The sequence below is a fragment of the Bombina bombina genome, chromosome 1 (genome assembly GCF_027579735.1).
Source record: "Bombina bombina isolate aBomBom1 chromosome 1, aBomBom1.pri, whole genome shotgun sequence".
Taxonomy (NCBI): Eukaryota; Metazoa; Chordata; class Amphibia; order Anura; family Bombinatoridae; genus Bombina; species Bombina bombina.
The window spans coordinates 1393638619-1393657134 of record NC_069499.1 but is presented as its reverse complement, the minus strand read 5'-3'; the positions used below and the strand labels follow the sequence as shown (position 1 = coordinate 1393657134).

General features: G+C 38.6%; 1 protein-coding gene across 1 annotated transcript in view; it reads right to left on the bottom strand.

Annotated features, from left to right (window-relative positions):
- PRUNE1 (prune exopolyphosphatase 1) overlaps positions 1-18516 on the bottom strand; it is a 104650-nt gene that overhangs the window by 27028 nt on the left and 59106 nt on the right. The window contains 6 exon segments of the mRNA XM_053704848.1: positions 7358-7516; positions 8273-8367; positions 11179-11337; positions 12370-12448; positions 12450-12487; positions 12490-12554. Coding sequence (XP_053560823.1) covers positions 7358-7516; positions 8273-8367; positions 11179-11337; positions 12370-12448; positions 12450-12487; positions 12490-12554 — 595 coding nt within the window.

The window sequence follows — 18516 nt, the reverse complement described above, 5'->3', positions numbered from 1 at the left end:
CATAACCAACACAGTTATATTAATATACTTTTTACCTCTGTGATTACCTTGTATCTAGGAACCTTCTTCCAGCCCCCTGATCACATGACTGTGACTGTTTATTATCTATTGTCTTAAATTTATCACTGTTTTGTGCTAAATCTTAAATAACCCCCTATGCCTGAACACAGTGTTATCTATATGGCCCACGTGTACTTTCTGTCTCTGTGTTGAAAAGAGATTTAAAAAGCATGTGATTAGAGGCAGCCCTCAAAGGCTTAAAAATTAGCATATGAGCCTACCTATGTTTAGTTCAAAGGGACAGTCTACACCAGAATTTTTATTGTTTTAAAAGATAGATAATCCCTTTATTACCCATTTCCCAGTTTTGCATAACCAACACAGTTATAATAATATACTTTTAACCTCTGTGATTATCTTGTATCTAAGCCTCTGCAAACTGCCCCTTTTTTCAGTTCTTTTGACAGACTTGCAGTCTAGCCAATCAGTGCCTGCTCCCAGATTACTTCACGTGCATGAGCAGTGTTATCTATATGAAATATGTGAACTAACACCCTCTAGTGGTGAAAAACTGTTAAAATGCATTCTTAAAGAGGTGGGCTTCAAGGTCTAAGAAATTAGCATATTAACCTCCTAGGTTAAGCTTTCAACTAAGAATACCAAGAGAAAAAAGCAAAATTGGTGATAAAAGTAAATTGGAAAATTGTTTAAAATTACATGCTCTATCTGAATCATGAAAGTTTATTTTGGCCTAGACTGTCCCTTTAAACTAAGAATACCAAGAGAGAAAAGCAAATTTGATGATAAAAGTAAATTGTAAAGTTGATTAAAATTAAAAGTCCTATCTGAATAATGAAAGTTTAATTTATACTAGACTGTCCCTTTAATATTGACATAGATGTAGCAGCCTTCATGTGAATGAAATTTTAACCTGTATAGAAGTTATTAATTAAAAAAAAAAATTAATTAGATTTCAATATATCTTAGTATCAAAATATATTTTACAAAAATCAGGGAGACAAATATTAGCATTTTTACTTAGGAAAATTAACATAAACTAGTGTATATACATAGATGTATTGTTAGCTGCTACCAAGTTACGTATCATTGTACATACAAGAGTTTGTCTGTTGTCCGTTTTTTGCTGCTCTTTCGGTTTATCCTAAAATTGTCATAAATAACATTTTTGGAATATTTTTATAATTTCTAAAAATATTACAAAAAATATTTTTATATTTATTTAATTTTAAATTCCTAAATTGTTTCATTTCTATTGTAGATAACGTAACCAAACGTTTTAAAGTAACCTTTTGAAATGTTAGTTCATACTCTCCCATTGTATCATTACATATTAACTTAGTCAAATGTTTTAAAAAAATACTCAGCCTTCCCCACTATCTATGACAGTGCAAATGCTCCATTTTCAGCTTAATAAAGGACTAGGGACTGTACAAATTTCGTAATTCATTTCTAAAATATGCTGTTATTCAACTAGTTAAAACTATGCAGGTCATCTTACATTAGATAAGTTTAACTTGCTATCAATCTTTGTTATAGAAGAAATTCGTTTTTATATTATAGTCTCTTTCAATATGAATTCTATACAAGCGGGGCTAAACAAATAGTTTGTTTTTTAAAAATAGTGTATCAAATTCCATACCGGTATTGCCCCACGTAAACCGATTAGATGAAAATAATGGACAATAATTTTACTTGCAATAGTAATGGAACATTGACGCATAGTAACTTTGTAGTTTAGCACATATAAAAATATATTTTTATAGGAAAAATGTTAAATATTTGTTGTGAACGAATACAAAGACGGAGTCACCAAACACACCTCCCATTACGATTGGCCACTTAACACACCCCTCTATTATGATTGGCCAACACGCCTTTAAAATAGAAAAGGCGCAATAGCAGGGATATCCGTCTTTTATCTTCCCTCTTGAAGAAGCCCGGCTGCAGATCGGGGGAAACGCGTTAGGCTTTTGCATATCACCTGGAGGAGATAGTGACTTACAAGCACCCTTGTCCCCACCAGCTTCAGAGTATCCTGGCATAGGATCCAGAAACCTTGCCTGACGTTACCTGTTACAGCTATAAAAAAGGCAGACCAACTGCTCCTGATATGTGAGACAAAGGCAGCTGTAGGAACACAGCGCTCCCTTTGAATGCATTTTTAATCTTTAATCTATTAAGTGTAATAAATCTTTTCACTTGAGTCTTGCCTTGTGCGCCTTTTCTTTTTATCTCTTCTATCATTATATTTAGTGTGTAATGTCCTATTAAGCAGTGTCAAAATGTTGCAAAGCATTTTCATAATTTATTTTGCCTGACTTTCCTGAAATTTAAATCTAAAAGGTGAAATACATTTATCCATTTTACCCAGAAAATATTGAGTGCTGCACAGTGATTGCTTGATATGTGCAGAAACTGATGATATCTGTCTGTAATTAGCAGCAATCAGGACCGCCTAGGACATTGGAGCTCTGCAGCACACACCTGCAAACATGCTGCTCTCACTAATATGAAGGTAAAAAAGTTGAATGTTTCCAAAATGGAATCTAAAGATAGTATATCGACATCACACAGTAATATGCCCTACCGCATCTTCATAATTCACAGAAATGTCACTGTCCAAAACACCCACAGATAGAAGGTGATTATTCAATGTTCTCCACAAATAATGTCACTTAGGTAGCATTGTGAAATAGCAGGTTGAGTGCAGAGTAACACTTTGCAATATTATAATATTTTCTGTTATTTATAAATTTTACTTTAACTATCTAAAGCACAAGTTGTGCAACAAACATGGGGAAAAAACATAATTTATGCTTAGCTGATAAATTTATTTCTCTTGTAGTGTATCCAGTCCACGGATCATCCATTACTTATAGAATATATTCTCCTTCCCAACAGGAAGCTGCAAGAGTCCACCCACAGCAAAGCTGCTATATAGCTCCTCCCCTAACTGCCATATTCAGTCATTCGACCGAAAACATGCAGAGAAAGGAAAAACCATAGGGTGCAGTGGTGACTGTAGTTCAAATGAAAAAATTACCTGCCTTAAAGTGACAGGGCGGGCCGTGGACTGGATACACTACAAGAGAAATACATTTATCAGGTAAGCATAAATTATGTTTTCTCTTGTTAAGTGTATCCAGTCCACGGATCATCCATTACTTATGGAATACCAATACCAAAGCTAAAGTACACGGATGATGGGAGGGACAAGGCAGGTACTTAAACGGAAGTTACCACTGCCTGTAAAAAACCCTTTCTCCCAAAAATAGCCTCCGAAGAAGCAAGGTATCAAATTTGTTAAATTTGAAAAGTATGAAGCGCAGACCAAGACTCCGTCTTGTAAATCTGTTCAACAGAAGCCACATTTAAAAAAGGCCCAAGTGAAAACCACAGCTCTAGTAGAATGAGCTGTAATCCCTTCAGGAGGCTGCTGTCCAGCAGTCTCATAAGCTAAATGAATTATGATTTTTAACCAAAAAGACAGAGAGGCTGCTGAAGTCTTTTGACCTCTCCTCTGTCCAGAATAGACAACAAACAAGGTCAACGTTTGATGAAAACTGTAGTAGCTTGTAAGTAAAACTTTAAAGCACAAACCACGTCCAATATTGTGTAATAGACGTTCCTTCTTTGAGGAAGGATTAGGATACAAGCATGGAACAACTATCTCTTGAGTGATGTACTTGTTAGATACCACCTTAGGAAAAAAACCCAGGTTGGTACGCAGGACTACCTTATCCGTACGAAGGACCAGATAAGGAGAATCACATTGTAACACAGATAACTTGGAGACTCTACGAGTCGAGGAATTAGCTACCCAAAAGGAACTTTCCAAGATAAAGATTGATATCTATGGAACATTAAAGGTTCAAACGGAACTTCTTGAAGAACCTTAAGAATCAGGTTTAAGCTCCATGGCGGAGCAACAGTTTTAAACACAGGCTTGGATCTAACCAAAGCCTGACCAAATGCCTGAACGTCTAGAATACCTGCCAGACGCTTGTGCAAAAAAATAGACAGAGTAAAAATCTGTCCCCTTTTAAGGAATTAGCTGACAACCCTTTTCTCAAAAACATCTTGGAGAAAAGATAATATCCTGGGAATCCAGACTTTACTCCATGAGTAACCCTTGGATTCATAACAATCAGATATTTACACCATATCTATGTTCAATTTTCCTAGAGACAGGCTTTCATGTCTGTATTAAGGTATCAATGACTGACTCAGAGAAGCCATGCTTTGATAACATCAAGCGTTCAGTCTCCAGGCAGTCCATCTCAGATTGATTCTATTTAGATGGTTGAAAGGACCCTGAGGTAGAGGGACCTGTCTCAGAAGCAGAGACTGTGATGGAAAGGATGACATGTCCACCAGATCTGCATACCAGGTCCTGCGTGGCTACGCAGGCGCTGACAAAAAAAGAAAAGTGTGACGACTTAGAAAATCCACCTCCCAGTTCTCAACACCTGGGATATGGATAGCTGATAGACAAGAGTGAGTCTCTGTCCAGTGAATTATTGTAAGACTTCTAACATCGCTAGGGAACTTCTGTTCCCCCTTGATGGCTGATGTAAGCCACAGTCGTGTATATTGTCCGACTGAGTATGATGTACCTCAGAGTTGCTAACTGAGGCCAAGTCTGAAGAGCATGGAATATCACTCCCAGTTCCAGAATATTTATTAGAAGGAGGGTCTCCTCCTAAGTCCACTATCCCTGAGCCTTCAGGGAGTTCCAGACTGCATCCCAACCTAAAAGGCTGGCATCTATTGTAACAATTGTCCCATCTGACCTGCTGAAGGTCATACCCTTGGACAGATGGACCCGACATAGTCACCAGAGAAGAGAATCTCTGGTCTCTTGGTCCAGGTTTAACAGGGGGACAAATCTGTGTAATCCCCGTTCCTCTGACTGAGCATGCATAGTTGCAGCGGTCTGAAATGTAGACGTGCAAACGGTACTATGTCCCTTGCCGCTACCATTAAGCCGATTTCATTCATGTACTGAGCCACCGAAGGGCGCGGATGGGATGAAAAAAAAAAAACCAAAAAAAAAAACAAACGAAATTTTTACAGTACATGTAATAAGGCAACAGAGCATTGCACCCACTTGCAAATGGATGATTAACCCCTTAATGCAAAAAACAGATAAAAAAAAAATGACAGACGTTTTTAAAAACAGACACAACAAACTGCCACAGCCAACAGTGGGAAGCTTCAGTTAACTGTTTCTATGCAAAATTTAAGCCAGCCATGTGGAAAAAACTTAGGCCCCAATAAGTTTTATCACCAAACATATGTTAAAAAACTATTAAACATGCCAGCAAACGTTTTAAAACACATTTTTACAAGAGTATGTATCTCTATTAATAAGCCTGATACCAGTCGCTATTGCTGCATTTAAGGCTTTACTTACATTACTTCGGTATCAGCAGTATTTTCTTAGTCAATTCCATTCCTAGAAAAATATTTTACTGCACATACCTTATCTGCAGGAAAACCTGCACGCCATTCCCCCTCTGAAGTACCTCACTCCTCAGAATGTGTGAGAACAGCAAATGGATCTTAGTTACGTCTGCTAAGATCATAGAAAAACGCAGGCAGATTCTTCTTCCAAATACTGCCTGAGATAAACAGCACACTCCGGTGCCATTTAAAAATAACAAACTTTTGATTGAAGAATAAACTAAGTAGAAAGCACCACAGACTCTCACAACCTCCTATCTATGTTGAGGCTTGCAAGAGAATGACTGAATATGGCAGGTAGGGGAGGAGCTATATAGCAGCTTTGCTGTGGGTGGACTCTTGCAGCTTCCTGTTGGGAAGGAGAATATATTCTATAAGTAATGGATGATCCGTGGACTGGATACACTTAACAAGAGAAAATGCTTTAGCCGTGTAGTCAGTAAAATCATCCAGGTGGTATGGCCTCTAATTGAGATACTATGCTAAACCCATCCAGTATGCCCCCTAATTGAGATACAAGCTCTAAACCCATCCAGTATGGCCTCTAATTGAGATACGAGCGCTAAACCCACCCAGTATGGCCTCCAATTGAGATACTATTGCTAAACCCATCAAGTATGGCCTCTAATTGAGATACTAACCTAAACCCATCTAGTATGGCCTCTAATTGAGATACTAGTGCTAAACCCACCCAGTATGGCCTCTAATTGAGATACTAGTGCTAAACCCATCAAGTATGGCCTCTAATTGAGATACTAACCTAAACCCATCTAGTATGGCCTCTAATTGAGATACTAGCGCTAAACCCATCCAGTATGGCCTCTAATTGAGATACTAACCTAAACCCATCTAGTATGGCCTCTAATTGAGATACTAACGCTAAACCCATCCAGTATGGCCTCTAATTGAGATACTATGCTAAACACATCCAGTATGCCCCCTAATTGAGATACAAGCTCTAAACCCATCCAGTATGGCCTCTAATTGAGATACTAGCTCTAAACCCATCCAGTATGGCCTCTAATTGAGATACTACCGCTAAACCCATCAAGTATGGCCTCTAAGTGAGATACTAACCTAAACACATCAAGTATGGCCTCTAACTGAGATACTAGCCTAGACCCATCCAGTATGGCCTCTAATTGAGATACTAGTGCTAAACCCATCCAGTATGGCCTCTAATTGAGATACTAGCCTAAAACCCATCTAGTATGGCCTCTAATTGAGATACTAGCCTAAACCCATCCAGCTGACAGATGATTATCAAGACAATGGCACATTCTTCCCAGCATTGGATCTATTTTAATGGTTCTGTCACCCCTAAAAAAAGTCATAATCTCCTTGACTATATACATTTTTCTTAAGACCCCTTATGTGAAAAAGGGGGATTCATGTCCCTATAGCTGTCATGTGACCATCATAATAATGATAACCTAGAAGCAACTGCTAGTTGGTTTTGTTTTTACTGTTGGGGCCCATACTATATGCTTAGTGGTATCCTAAGAAGTGTGAGAATAAGTGACATATTTTGGAAGATCTATGGGGTTTTTTTTAAAATCAATTTATGCTTTGGGGGTGTTAGAGATACATTTTCTGAAATAAATTTGTTTATCCATACTCCTACCTTTCTGGATAAAATCTAATTTTCACATTTTTTTATTTATTTATTTTTTTAAAACTAACTTACACTGGAAAACATAGGAGTCCTTTATGCTGGTTATTTTGGGAGGATGAATAAATGTTATATGGAAACATAATCTGATTACAGACTTTATAAAATATTGACTTACATTTGTTTATGTTACACAGAAAATAACACTTTGCATTGTGGGTGACTTTTATTGCTATTTATGGGTATATCTGTACATACCGAATTGCGAAGATCTTCCTGTCTACTATATACGGCGATCTGTCTCATCGGCTCATTATTGTTGTTGAAATAAATAGCCATGGCTACCAATACATTGTATCCATGAATCTGACAAAAAGAACATATATCCTTCTCTATATTGCTTCTCAGTAAAAACGCCTGTTAAAAAAAATAAAAGGATCAGCGAACATAAATGCATCACAGAACTGCAATATACATTTTAAACACTTATTTAAAAACTATAAAATAAATCTATTCGTATTCTTGGAAAAAGATTAGGCAAATGTATCAGTGAAGTGCTAGCTCAGAACTAACTCTTCCTCGTCTTGAAGTTAAAGGTACATGAAATGCAACATTTTAAAAACAAAACACAACAAAATAATTTACATATATGATCAAATTTGCCTTGTTGTCTGCATATGCTTCATAAATTGTACACGCTATATTAATTAAGAAAGATTTTTTTTTAACTTTATGTCCCTTTAAAGCTTAGACTGCACCTTATTCCTGACACCATGGAACATAAACATATTTAAAAAAATGCATTATAAATTAAATTACTTAAAAAGAATAATAATTATTTACATACAGGAAAATACAAGTAGTGGTCTAAGCAGTTAAGTGTTACAAATCTGCAACCTTGCAAGAAACCCTCAAACACATACACTGGATTCACACAGAGAGGTGGTGTTATCTGTGTGTTGCAGATGTAGAGAGGCGAGGGTGCAGCAGAGGGACAGATAACGAGGGGGCCACAATGTGACCACTGGGCCTTACGCTGGACAACTATATTTAATAGGTTATTGACAGTAACAAACCATTATATGCAATTGTTAACCAACGTATCTGTTACTTGAATTACAACTTAAGTATTTTCAAGTCGATACTTCTGTATTTATTAAGAATGAGTATTACCTCTAGCTTCATGTAAACTGCACTGATGGCAACGCTCAGATCATGGCCGTATAATACCTTCATGTCTTTCCTAAGGATTTGTTCTGTGGTAAGTCCTACAAGAGAAGAAGTGAGCGTGTAATAAAATAAAAATTACAGTTGCAAGAATAAGTTTATGAACCCTGAGTAATCATATAAAACACTGAGTAATCATAGACAATGCAGGCTGGATTAAAGGGACAGTTCACCCAAAAAATGTCTCCCCTTTAAAATTATTCCCAATGATCCTTTTAACCTGCTAGAGTGTATTAAATTGGTTACAAGTAGCTCCTTTACTCCTATTTACTCCAATTTCAGCATTTGAAATAGCTGATTTAGCCTGTGGTATCGCCACCTACACTGAACAAATTAATACTGGAGTATAGGCTATTGAATAGCCTAAGTATACACAGCCAGCAGAAGAGATTACACTCTCAGTGGGATTCAGGATAGTTAAGTAATAAAATTATCATTTTCCATTGTTCTCTCTATGTATTGAGCTTTGGTGTTCCAGCCAAATAAAAGATAAGGAAGCAAGTCTGTTTACACAAACGTAGAACATAATGAGATCTGATATCACCTTTAAGTTCAACCCATTGTAATAGGCTGTGGTTTCAAAGCACAAAATCAGCTACTTCATATACACAAATAAGCATGAAAATGGAATTTCTCAAATATTTTATACTCTGCAGTTGGTATAACAAGTCATTTAAAATACATTAATGGAAAAACAATTTTACAGTGTACTGTCCCTTTAAGTAAGTAAACCCTTAAAGTAAGTAACTTGTAGATCCTCCTTTAGCAGCAACAACCAAATGTTTCCTGTATCTGCTTATAAGACACAAGTTGGCGATGAATTATGGACCATTGCTCCCTACAAATCTGTTTCAGTATATCAATATTTCTGGGTTGCCTTGATTGCACAGCCCTCGTCAGATCATGCCACAGCATCTCAATTCGGTTTAAGGGACTTGAAACTGATGCAGTATAACTGTAAAAAGCTGACAGGAAAATATTCACTTGAATATCTCTGTGTAAAGAAGGAAGATATTTTACCTCACAATCTCCTCAGCTCACCAGAGTAAGTTCTGTGTAAAAAGTTATACTTCAGCTGCTGTCCAGCTGAAGGTAAAAAAAAAAAAAAAAGAAAAAAAAAAAAAAAAAAAAGGAAGAAATGAACAGCAGCCAATCAGCATCAAAAGTGCTGAGGTCATGAACTCTTTTACTGTAATCTCATGAGATTTGACTTAACTCTCATGAGATTTCATGGTAAACATCCTTAAACTGAATAGGAAAATAACATGAATGTGCACGAGGCTTGCTCCCTTGCCTGTCCTGGGACAGAAATACTAATTTGCTGCTTAAGGTCCTTTACAATGGGGTTTGAATACTTAGGACATTTTGAGGTCAAATATCTTTATTTTTTACATAGAGATGTTCAGATGATATTTTCTAGTCAGCTTTTTACAGCTATGCTGCAGCACTTTCAAGTGTTTCAACATTTGGGTATCATGGCCCTTTAAGGTCTGGACTCTGACTTGGACATTCCAAAACATGAATTGCCTTCTTTTTCAGCCATTCTTCAGTTAATTTACATGTGTGTTTTTGGATAATTTTTCTTTCATGATTTAGATAGAGCATGTGGTTTTAAACAAATTTCTAATTTACTTCTATTATCAAATTTTCTTCATTCTCTTGGCATCTTTTGTTGAAAAGCAGGGATGCAAGTTTAGGAGCGTGCATGTGTCTGGTGCACTATGTGGTAGCAGTTTTGCAAGAATGTTATCCATTTGCAAGAGCACTAGATGGCAGCACTTTTGCCTGCTATGTAGTGCTCCAGACACCTACCTAAGTATCTCTTCAACATAATGATAATAGAAGTAATTTGGAAGCGTTTTTAAAATTGTAAGCTCTGTCTTAATCACACAAGATTTTTTTTGGGTTTCATATCACTTTAAGGTCATGGACTGGTGCCCTGACAATCTCCTGTAAAATATCTTAATACATTTCTCAATTCATAGTTCCCTCAAGGATTGCAATGCATCCAGGCCTTAAGACAGCAAAGCTGCCCCAAACCATGATGCTCCCTCCACCATTATTCACAGCTGAGATGAGGTTTAAGTGTTTATGTACAGTGCCCTTTTCCTCTACACCACACAGAGTGTTGTGCATTTGTGCAAAAAAGTTAAACTTTTGTCTCATCTGCCAACAGCACAGAACCTTTGTGGAACATCCAGGTGGTCTTGGGCAAACCTGATTGTGCCGCAATGTTTTTCTTACAGCAGAAATTTCCTTTGTGGTGTCCTTTCATGAACACCATTCATGTTCAGCGTTTCTCTGATAGTAGACACATGAACAAAGACTATGACAGCTTCTAGTGTTTTGCTGATGCTGCCTTACCTCTTACAGGATTGCCTGTTGTGCTTTTGGAATGATCTTTGCAGGACGCCCACTCCTAGGGAGAGTAGCAACCATCCTACATTTTCTTGTAGACAATTTGTCTTACTGTCAATTGATGAACACCCAGGTCTTTAGCAATGATTTTGCAACCTTTTCCTGCTTTGTGCAGCAGCACTTTAATGTATGTTCTAAGGTCCTGTGAAAGTTGTTGTTGTTGTCAAGGCATGGTTCAGACTAATCAATCGTTCTTGAGAAGAAAACATTTGTGTGCCTTTAGTTAAAGGGCGTATGTGCAACTCACACTCTCAATCTCATCTCAGTTATTGAAACACTTGAATCCAAATAGCTTTTGCTCAACAAGCAAACATAAACCCGCCTAATTTATACTAATATTAGATCATTGTTTTAAAATTAATAAAAAAATAAAAAAAAGATTTTTATATGCCTTCTTTTGGATCTGCCTTTATATAAATAAATAAAAACCATACCTGATACATCAAACTTGGCTTTCTGCAATGAATCAAACACAGTGCTCCTTGGTGGAAGATCCGGGAACATTGATTCCAACTTTTTGACAAGTTCGGTATCCTTTGGAGTAACTTTTCCAGCTTCAGGGGCCATATTTACACAGTCAAGTACAATTGTGTCTTGAGAAGAAAACATAATAAAAGATTTATCATCATCATGTGGCAAGATACTTGCAGCCTATATTTTTAAGAAGTGGTCTTAATTTTGTGTGTTTGTTTTTCACTACTGTAACAATTTTCCATTACTATCCATTAAGTAACACACTCAAGTAAATGGAATAAGATTTATAGCTATTTAGAAATCTCTTAATAATTAACAAGTTCTTATCGTCTTCAGATCCGGTATTTTGTTTGTTCAACATTATATAAGTAGTTTGAGATGAAAGGGACAGTATACTGTAGAATTGTTTTTCTTTAATGAGTTTCCAATGACTTGTTATACCAGCAGCTATAGTGTATGCAATATCGATCCTTTATGTTTGTTTTTGCATATAATAAAGCTGACTTTTATATATGTACATTCAGAGGTTTCGGATATCTCCGAATGCGGGAAAGAAGGCGGACGCTTGTTGCCATTTTCGCTATTTTTTTAGCCAAATTTATTCGTGTGAAACTGCAACACACTAGGATATAAATCCTAGGGTGTTGCAGTTTCACAAGAATAAATTTGGCTCAATAAATAGCCAAACTGCATCCAGAGGTATCCGAATCCTCTGAATGCACATATCTACTGACTTTGTTCTTTGACACCACAACCCATCAAAATGGGTTTAGTTTGCATGGAAATCAGATCTCCTTATTTTATCATTTTCTGTACACACAAATGCTTCTTTAACTCTGTCTGTATACCAGAGCCCAATACTTAGAGAGGGCAACGGTTAATTAAAATGTTATTACTTATCTCTCCTACCCCCCACTAGGAGTGTAATTTATTCTGCTGGATATGTTTACACAGTTTTTCTATAGCCTATACTTTCAGTATAGGTGGAGATACCACAGGAAGAATCAGCAATTTTAAATGCCAACATAAAGTTAAAGGAGCCATTTGTAAATAATGTATTAAACTCCAGCAGGTTAAATGGATAATTGGGAACAAATTAAGAGGAGAAACATTTAGGGTAAACTGTCCCTTTAGACCTGGTACATACTCACCTCTTAACAAAGATGCCAGCTGCAAATCCATGATGTTTGGTGATCCTCTAAGGATTTTCTCTGCCACCAGTGTAGTGCAGGGATCCTACTAACTCAGCTGTGACCTTACAGGTAAGGTAGCCTTCCTCTCGAGGGGACGGTGATCTATCACTTCCGTTACTACATCCTCCATGAATGAATCAGTCCTTTCAGAAAGAAGAGGAGATTAACTTAACCATTAATTCATCACTGCATTGACATACGTCAAAGTACAAGACTTAAGATAGATACATTTATCCAAGCAAAAGCGACTCAATAGTTGAAATATATGTAAATTTTATAGGTTGGCATGAGGTCCTCCAAATCATAACAACTGTCACAGAGGAAAAGCATACTTCCATGATAGTATTTTTTTTTTAAAGGGACACTGAACCCAATTTTTTTCTTTTGCGATTCAGATAGAGCATGCAATTTTAAGCAACTTTCTAATTTACTCCTATTATCAATTTTTCTTCGTTCTCTTGCTATATTTATTTGAAAAAGAAGGCATCTAAGCTTTTTTTGGGTTCAGAACTCTGGATAGCACTATTTTATTGGTGGATGAATTTATCCACCAATCAGCAAGGACAACACAGGTTGTTCACCAAAAATAGGTCGGCATCTAAACTTACATTCTTGCATTTCAAATAAAGATACCAAGAGAATGAAGAACAGTTAATAATAGGAGTAAATTAGAAAGTTGCTTAAAATGTCATGCTCTATCTGAATCACAAAAGAAAAAAAACAGAATTTATGCATACCTGATAAATTACTTTCTCCAACGGTGTGTCCGGTCCACGGCGTCATCCATAACTTGTGGGAATATTCTCTTCCCCAACAGGAAATGGCAAAGAGCACAGCAAAAGCTGTCCATATAGTCCCTCCTAGGCTCCGCCCACCCCAGTTATTCGACCGACGGACAGGAGAAAAACAGGAGAAACCATAGGGTGCCGTGGTGACTGTAGTTAAAGAAAGAAATTCATCAGACCTGATTAAAAAACCAGGGCGGGGCCGTGGACCGGACACACCGTTGGATAAATTAATTTATCAGGTAAGCATAATTTCTGTTTTCTCCAACATTGGTGTGTCCGGTCCACGGCGTCATCCATAACTTGTGGGAACCAATACCAAAGCTTTAGGACACGGATGAAGGGAGGGAGCCAATCAGGTTACCTAAACGGAAGGCACCACGGCTTGCAAAATCTTTCTCCCAAAAATAGCCTCCGAAGAAGCAAAAGTATCAAATTTGTAGAATTTGGCAAAAGTGTGCAGGGAAGACCAAGTCGCTGCCTTACATATCTGATCAACAGAAGCCTCGTTCTTGAAGGCCCATGTGGAAGCCACAGCCCTAGTAGAGTGAGCTGTGATGCGTTCGGGAGGCTGCCGTCCGGCAGTCTCATAAGCCAATCGGATGATGCTTTTCAGCCAAAAGGAAAGAGAGGTAGCAGTAGCTTTTTGACCTCTCTTCTTGCCAGAATAAACGACAAACAGAGAAGACGTTTGTCTGAAATCCTTTGTTGCTTCTAAATAGAACTTTAAAGCACGAACTACATCTAAATTGTGTAACAAACGTTCCTTCTTTGAAACTGGATCCAGACACAAAGAAGGCACAACTATTTCCTGGTTAATATTCTTGTTGGAAACAACCTTTGGAAGGAAACCAGGTTTAGTACGCAAAACAACCTTATCTGAATGGAACACCAGATAGGGCGGATTACACTGCAGAGCAGATAACTCAGAAACTCTTCTAGCAGAAGAAATAGCAACCAAAAACAGAACTTTCCAAGATAACTTCTTGATATCTATGGAATGTAGAGGTTCAAACGGAACCCCTTGAAGAACTGAAAGAACTAAATTCAGACTCCAGGGGAGGAGTCAAAGGTCTGTAAACAGGCTTGATCCTGACCAAAGCCTGAACAAAAGCTTGAACATCTGGCACAGCTGCCAGTCGTTTGTGTAACAAGACAGATAAAGCAGAAATCTGTCCCTTTAGAGAACTCGCTGATAATCCCTTATCCAAACCTTGAAGAAAAGAAAGGATCCTAGGAATTTTGATCTTACTCCATGAGAATCCCTTGGATTCACACCAACAGATATATCTTTTCCATATTTTATGGTAAATCTTTCTAGTTACAGGTTTTCTGGCTTGTATCAGAGTATCTATCACAGAATCCGAAAACCCACGCTTAGATAAAATCAAGCGTTCAATTTCCAAGCCGTCAGCTGGAGGGAAACTAGATTTGGATGTTCGAATGGACCCTGTACAAGAAGATCCTGTCTCAAAGGTAGCTTCCATGGTGGAGCCGATGACATATTCACCAGGTCTGCATACCAAGTCCTGCGTGGCCACGCAGGAGCTATCAAGATCTCCGAGGCCATCTCCTGTTTGATCCTGGCTACCAGCCTGGGAATGAGAGGAAACGGTGGGAACACATAAGCTAGGTTGAAGGCCCAAGGCGCTACTAATGCATCCACTAGAGTCGCCTTGGGATCCCTGGATCTGGACCCGTAACAAGGAACCTTGAAGTTCTGACGAGACGCCATCAGATCCATGTCTGGAATGCCCCATAATTGAGTCAACTGGGCAAATTATCTCCGGGTGGAGTTCCCACTCCCCCGGATGGAAATGTCTGACAACTCAGATATTCCGCCTCCCAGTTTTCCACTCCTGGATGTGGATCGCAGATAGGTGGCAGGAGTGATCCTCCGCCCATTTTATGATTTTGGTCACTTCTCTCATCGCCAGGGAACTCCTTGTTCCCCCCTGATGGTTGATGTAAGCAACAGTCGTCATGTTGTCTGATTGGAATCTTATGAATCTGGCCTTGCTAGTTGAGGCCAAGCCCTGAGAGTATTGAATACTGCTCTCAGTTTGAGAATGTTTATCGGGAGAAGAGACTCTTCCCGAGACCATAGACCCTGAGCTTTCAGGGAGTCCCAGACCGCGCCCCAGCCCACTAGACTGGCGTCGGTCGTGACGATGACCCACTCTGGTCTGCGGAAGCTCATTCCCTGGGACAGGTGATCTGGGTTAGCCACCAACGGAGTGAGTCTCTGGTCTTCTGATCTACTTGAATCACTGGAGACAAGTCTGTATAGTCCCCATTCCACTGTTTCAGCATGCACAGTTGTAATGGTCTTAGATGAATTCGCGCAAAAGGAACTATGTCCATTGCTGCAACCATCAACCCTACTACTTCCAGCACTGAGCTATGGAAGGGTCGTGGAACAGAGTGAAGAGCTTGACAAGCGTTTAGAAGTTTTGACTTTGACATCTGTCAGGAAAATCTTCATTTCTAAAGAATCTATTATTGTCCCCAAGAAAGGAACTCTTGTCGACGGAGACAAGGAACTTTTTTCTATGTTCACCTTCCATCCGTGAGATCTGAGAAAGGCCAGAACGATGTCTGTGTGAGCCTTTGAAAGAGACAACGCTTGTATCAGAATGTCGTCCAAGTAAGGTGCCACTGCAATGCCCCTTGGTCTTACAACCGCTAGAAGGGACCCGAGTACCTTTGTGAAAATCCTTGGAGCAGTGGCTAGCCCGAATGGGAGAGCCACAAACTGGTAATGTTTGTCCAGAAAGGCGAACCTTAGGAACTGATGATGATCTTTGTGGATAGGAATATGTAGATACGCATCCTTTAAATCCACGGTAGTCATAAATTGACCCTCCTGGATTTGTAGGCAAAATCGTTCGAATAGTTTCCATTTTGAACGATGGCACTTTGAGAAATTTGTTTTAGAATCTTTAAATCCAGAATTGGTCTGAAGGTTCCCTCTTTTTTGGGAACTACAAACAGATTTGAGTAAAACCCCAGTCCTTGTTCCACAGTTGGAACTGGGTGTATCACTCCCATTTTTAACAGGTCTTCTACACAATGTAAGAATGCCTGTCTCTTTATTTGGTTTGAAGATAAGTGAGACATGTGGAACCTTCCCCTTGGGGGAAGTTCCTTGAATTCCAGAAGATAACCCTGAGAAACTATTTCTAGTGCCCAGGGATCCTGAACATCTCTTGCCCAAGCCTGAACGAAGAGAGAGAGTCTGCCCCCTACTAGATCCGGTCCCGGATCGGGGGGCTACTCCTTCATGCTGTTTTGGTAGCAGCAGCAGGCTTCTTGGCCTGCTTACCCTTGTTCCAGCCTTGCATCGGTTTCCAAGCTGGTTTGGTTTGCGAAGCATTACCCTCTTGTCTAGAGGGCTGCAGAGTTGGAGGCCGGGTCCGTTCCTGAAATTGCGAAAGGAACGAAAATTAGACTTATTCTTGGCTTTGAAAGGCCTATCTTGTGGGAGGGCATGGCCCTTACCCCCAGTGATGTCTGAGATAATCTCTTTCAATTCTGGCCCAAAAAACATAATTTATGTAAGAACTTACCTGATAAATTCATTTCTTTCATATTAGCAAGAGTCCATGAGCTAATGACGTATGGGATATACATTCCTACCAGGAGGGGCAAAGTTTCCCAAACCTCAAAATGCCTATAAATACACCCTCACCACACCCACAAATCAGTTTAACGAATAGCCAAGAAGTGGGGTGATAAGAAAAAAGTGCGAAAGCATAAAAAAGGAATTGGAATAATTGTGCTTTATACAAAAAAATCATAACCACCACAAAAAAGGGTGGGCCTCATGGACTCTTGCTAATATGAAAGAAATGAATTTATCAGGTAAGTTCTTACATAAATTATGTTTTCTTTCATGTAATTAGCAAGAGGTCCATGAGCTAGTGACGTATGGGATAATGACTACCCAAGATGTGGATCTTTCCACGCAAGAGTCACTAGAGAGGGAGGGATAAAATAAAGACAGCCAATTCCTGCTGAAAATAATCCACACCCAAAATAAAGTTTAATGAAAACATAAGCAGAAGATTCAAACTGAAATCGCTGCCTGAAGTACTTTTCTACCAAAAACTGCTTCAGAAGAAGAAAACACATCAAAATGGAAGAATTTAGTAAAAATATGCAAAGAGGACCAAGTTGCTGCTTTGCAAATCTGATCAACCGAAGCTTCATTCCTAAACGCCCAGGAAGTAGAAACTGACCTAGTAGAATGAGCTGTAATCCTTTGAGGCGGAGTTTTACCCGACTCGACATAGGCATGATGAAATAAAGATTTCACCCAAGATGCCAAAGAAATGGCAGAAGCTTTCTGGCTTTTTCTAGAACCAGAAAAGATGAAAAATAGACTAGAAGTCTTTCGGAAAGACTTAGTAGCTTCAACATAATAATACAAAGCTCTAACAACATCCAAAGAATGCAATGATTTCTCCTTAGAATTCTTAGGATTAGGACATAATGAAGGAACCACAATTTCTCTACTAAATGTTGTTAGAATACACAACCTTAGGAAAAAATTCAAAAGAAGTTCGCAACACCGCCTTATCCTGATGAAAAATCAGAAAAGGAGACTCACAAGAAAGAGCAGATAATTCAGAGACTCTTCTGGCAGAAGAGATGGCCAAAAGAGACAAAACTTTCCAAGAAAGAAGTTTAATATCCAAATGAATGCATGGGTTTAAAAGGAGAAGCTAGAAGAGCCCCCAGAACCAAATTCAAACTCCAAGGAGGAGAATTTGACTGAATGACAGGTTTTATATGAACCAAAGCTTGTACAAAACAATGAATTTCAGGAAGAATAGCAATCCTTCTGTGAAAAAGAACAGAAAGAGCAGAGATTTGTCCTTTCAAGGAACTTGCAGACAAACCTTTATCCAAACCATCCTGAAGAAACTGAAAAATTCTTGGAATTCTAAAAGAATGCCAGGAAAAATGATGAGAAAGACACCAAGAAATGTAAGTCTTCCAGACTCGATAATATATCTTCCTATATACATATCTACGAGCCTGTAACATAGTATTAATCACAGAGTCAGAGAAACCTCTTTGACTAAGAATCAAGCGTTCAATCTCCATACCTTTAAATTTAAGGATTTGAGATCCTGATGGTAAAAAAAGGACCTTGTGACAGAAGGTCTGGTCTTAACGGAAGAGTCCACGGTTGGCAAGAAGCCATGCGGACAAGATCCGTATACCAAAACCTGTGAGACCATGCTGGAGCCACCAGCAGAAAAAACTAGCATTCCTTCAGAATCTTGGAGACTACTCTTGGAAGAAGAACTAG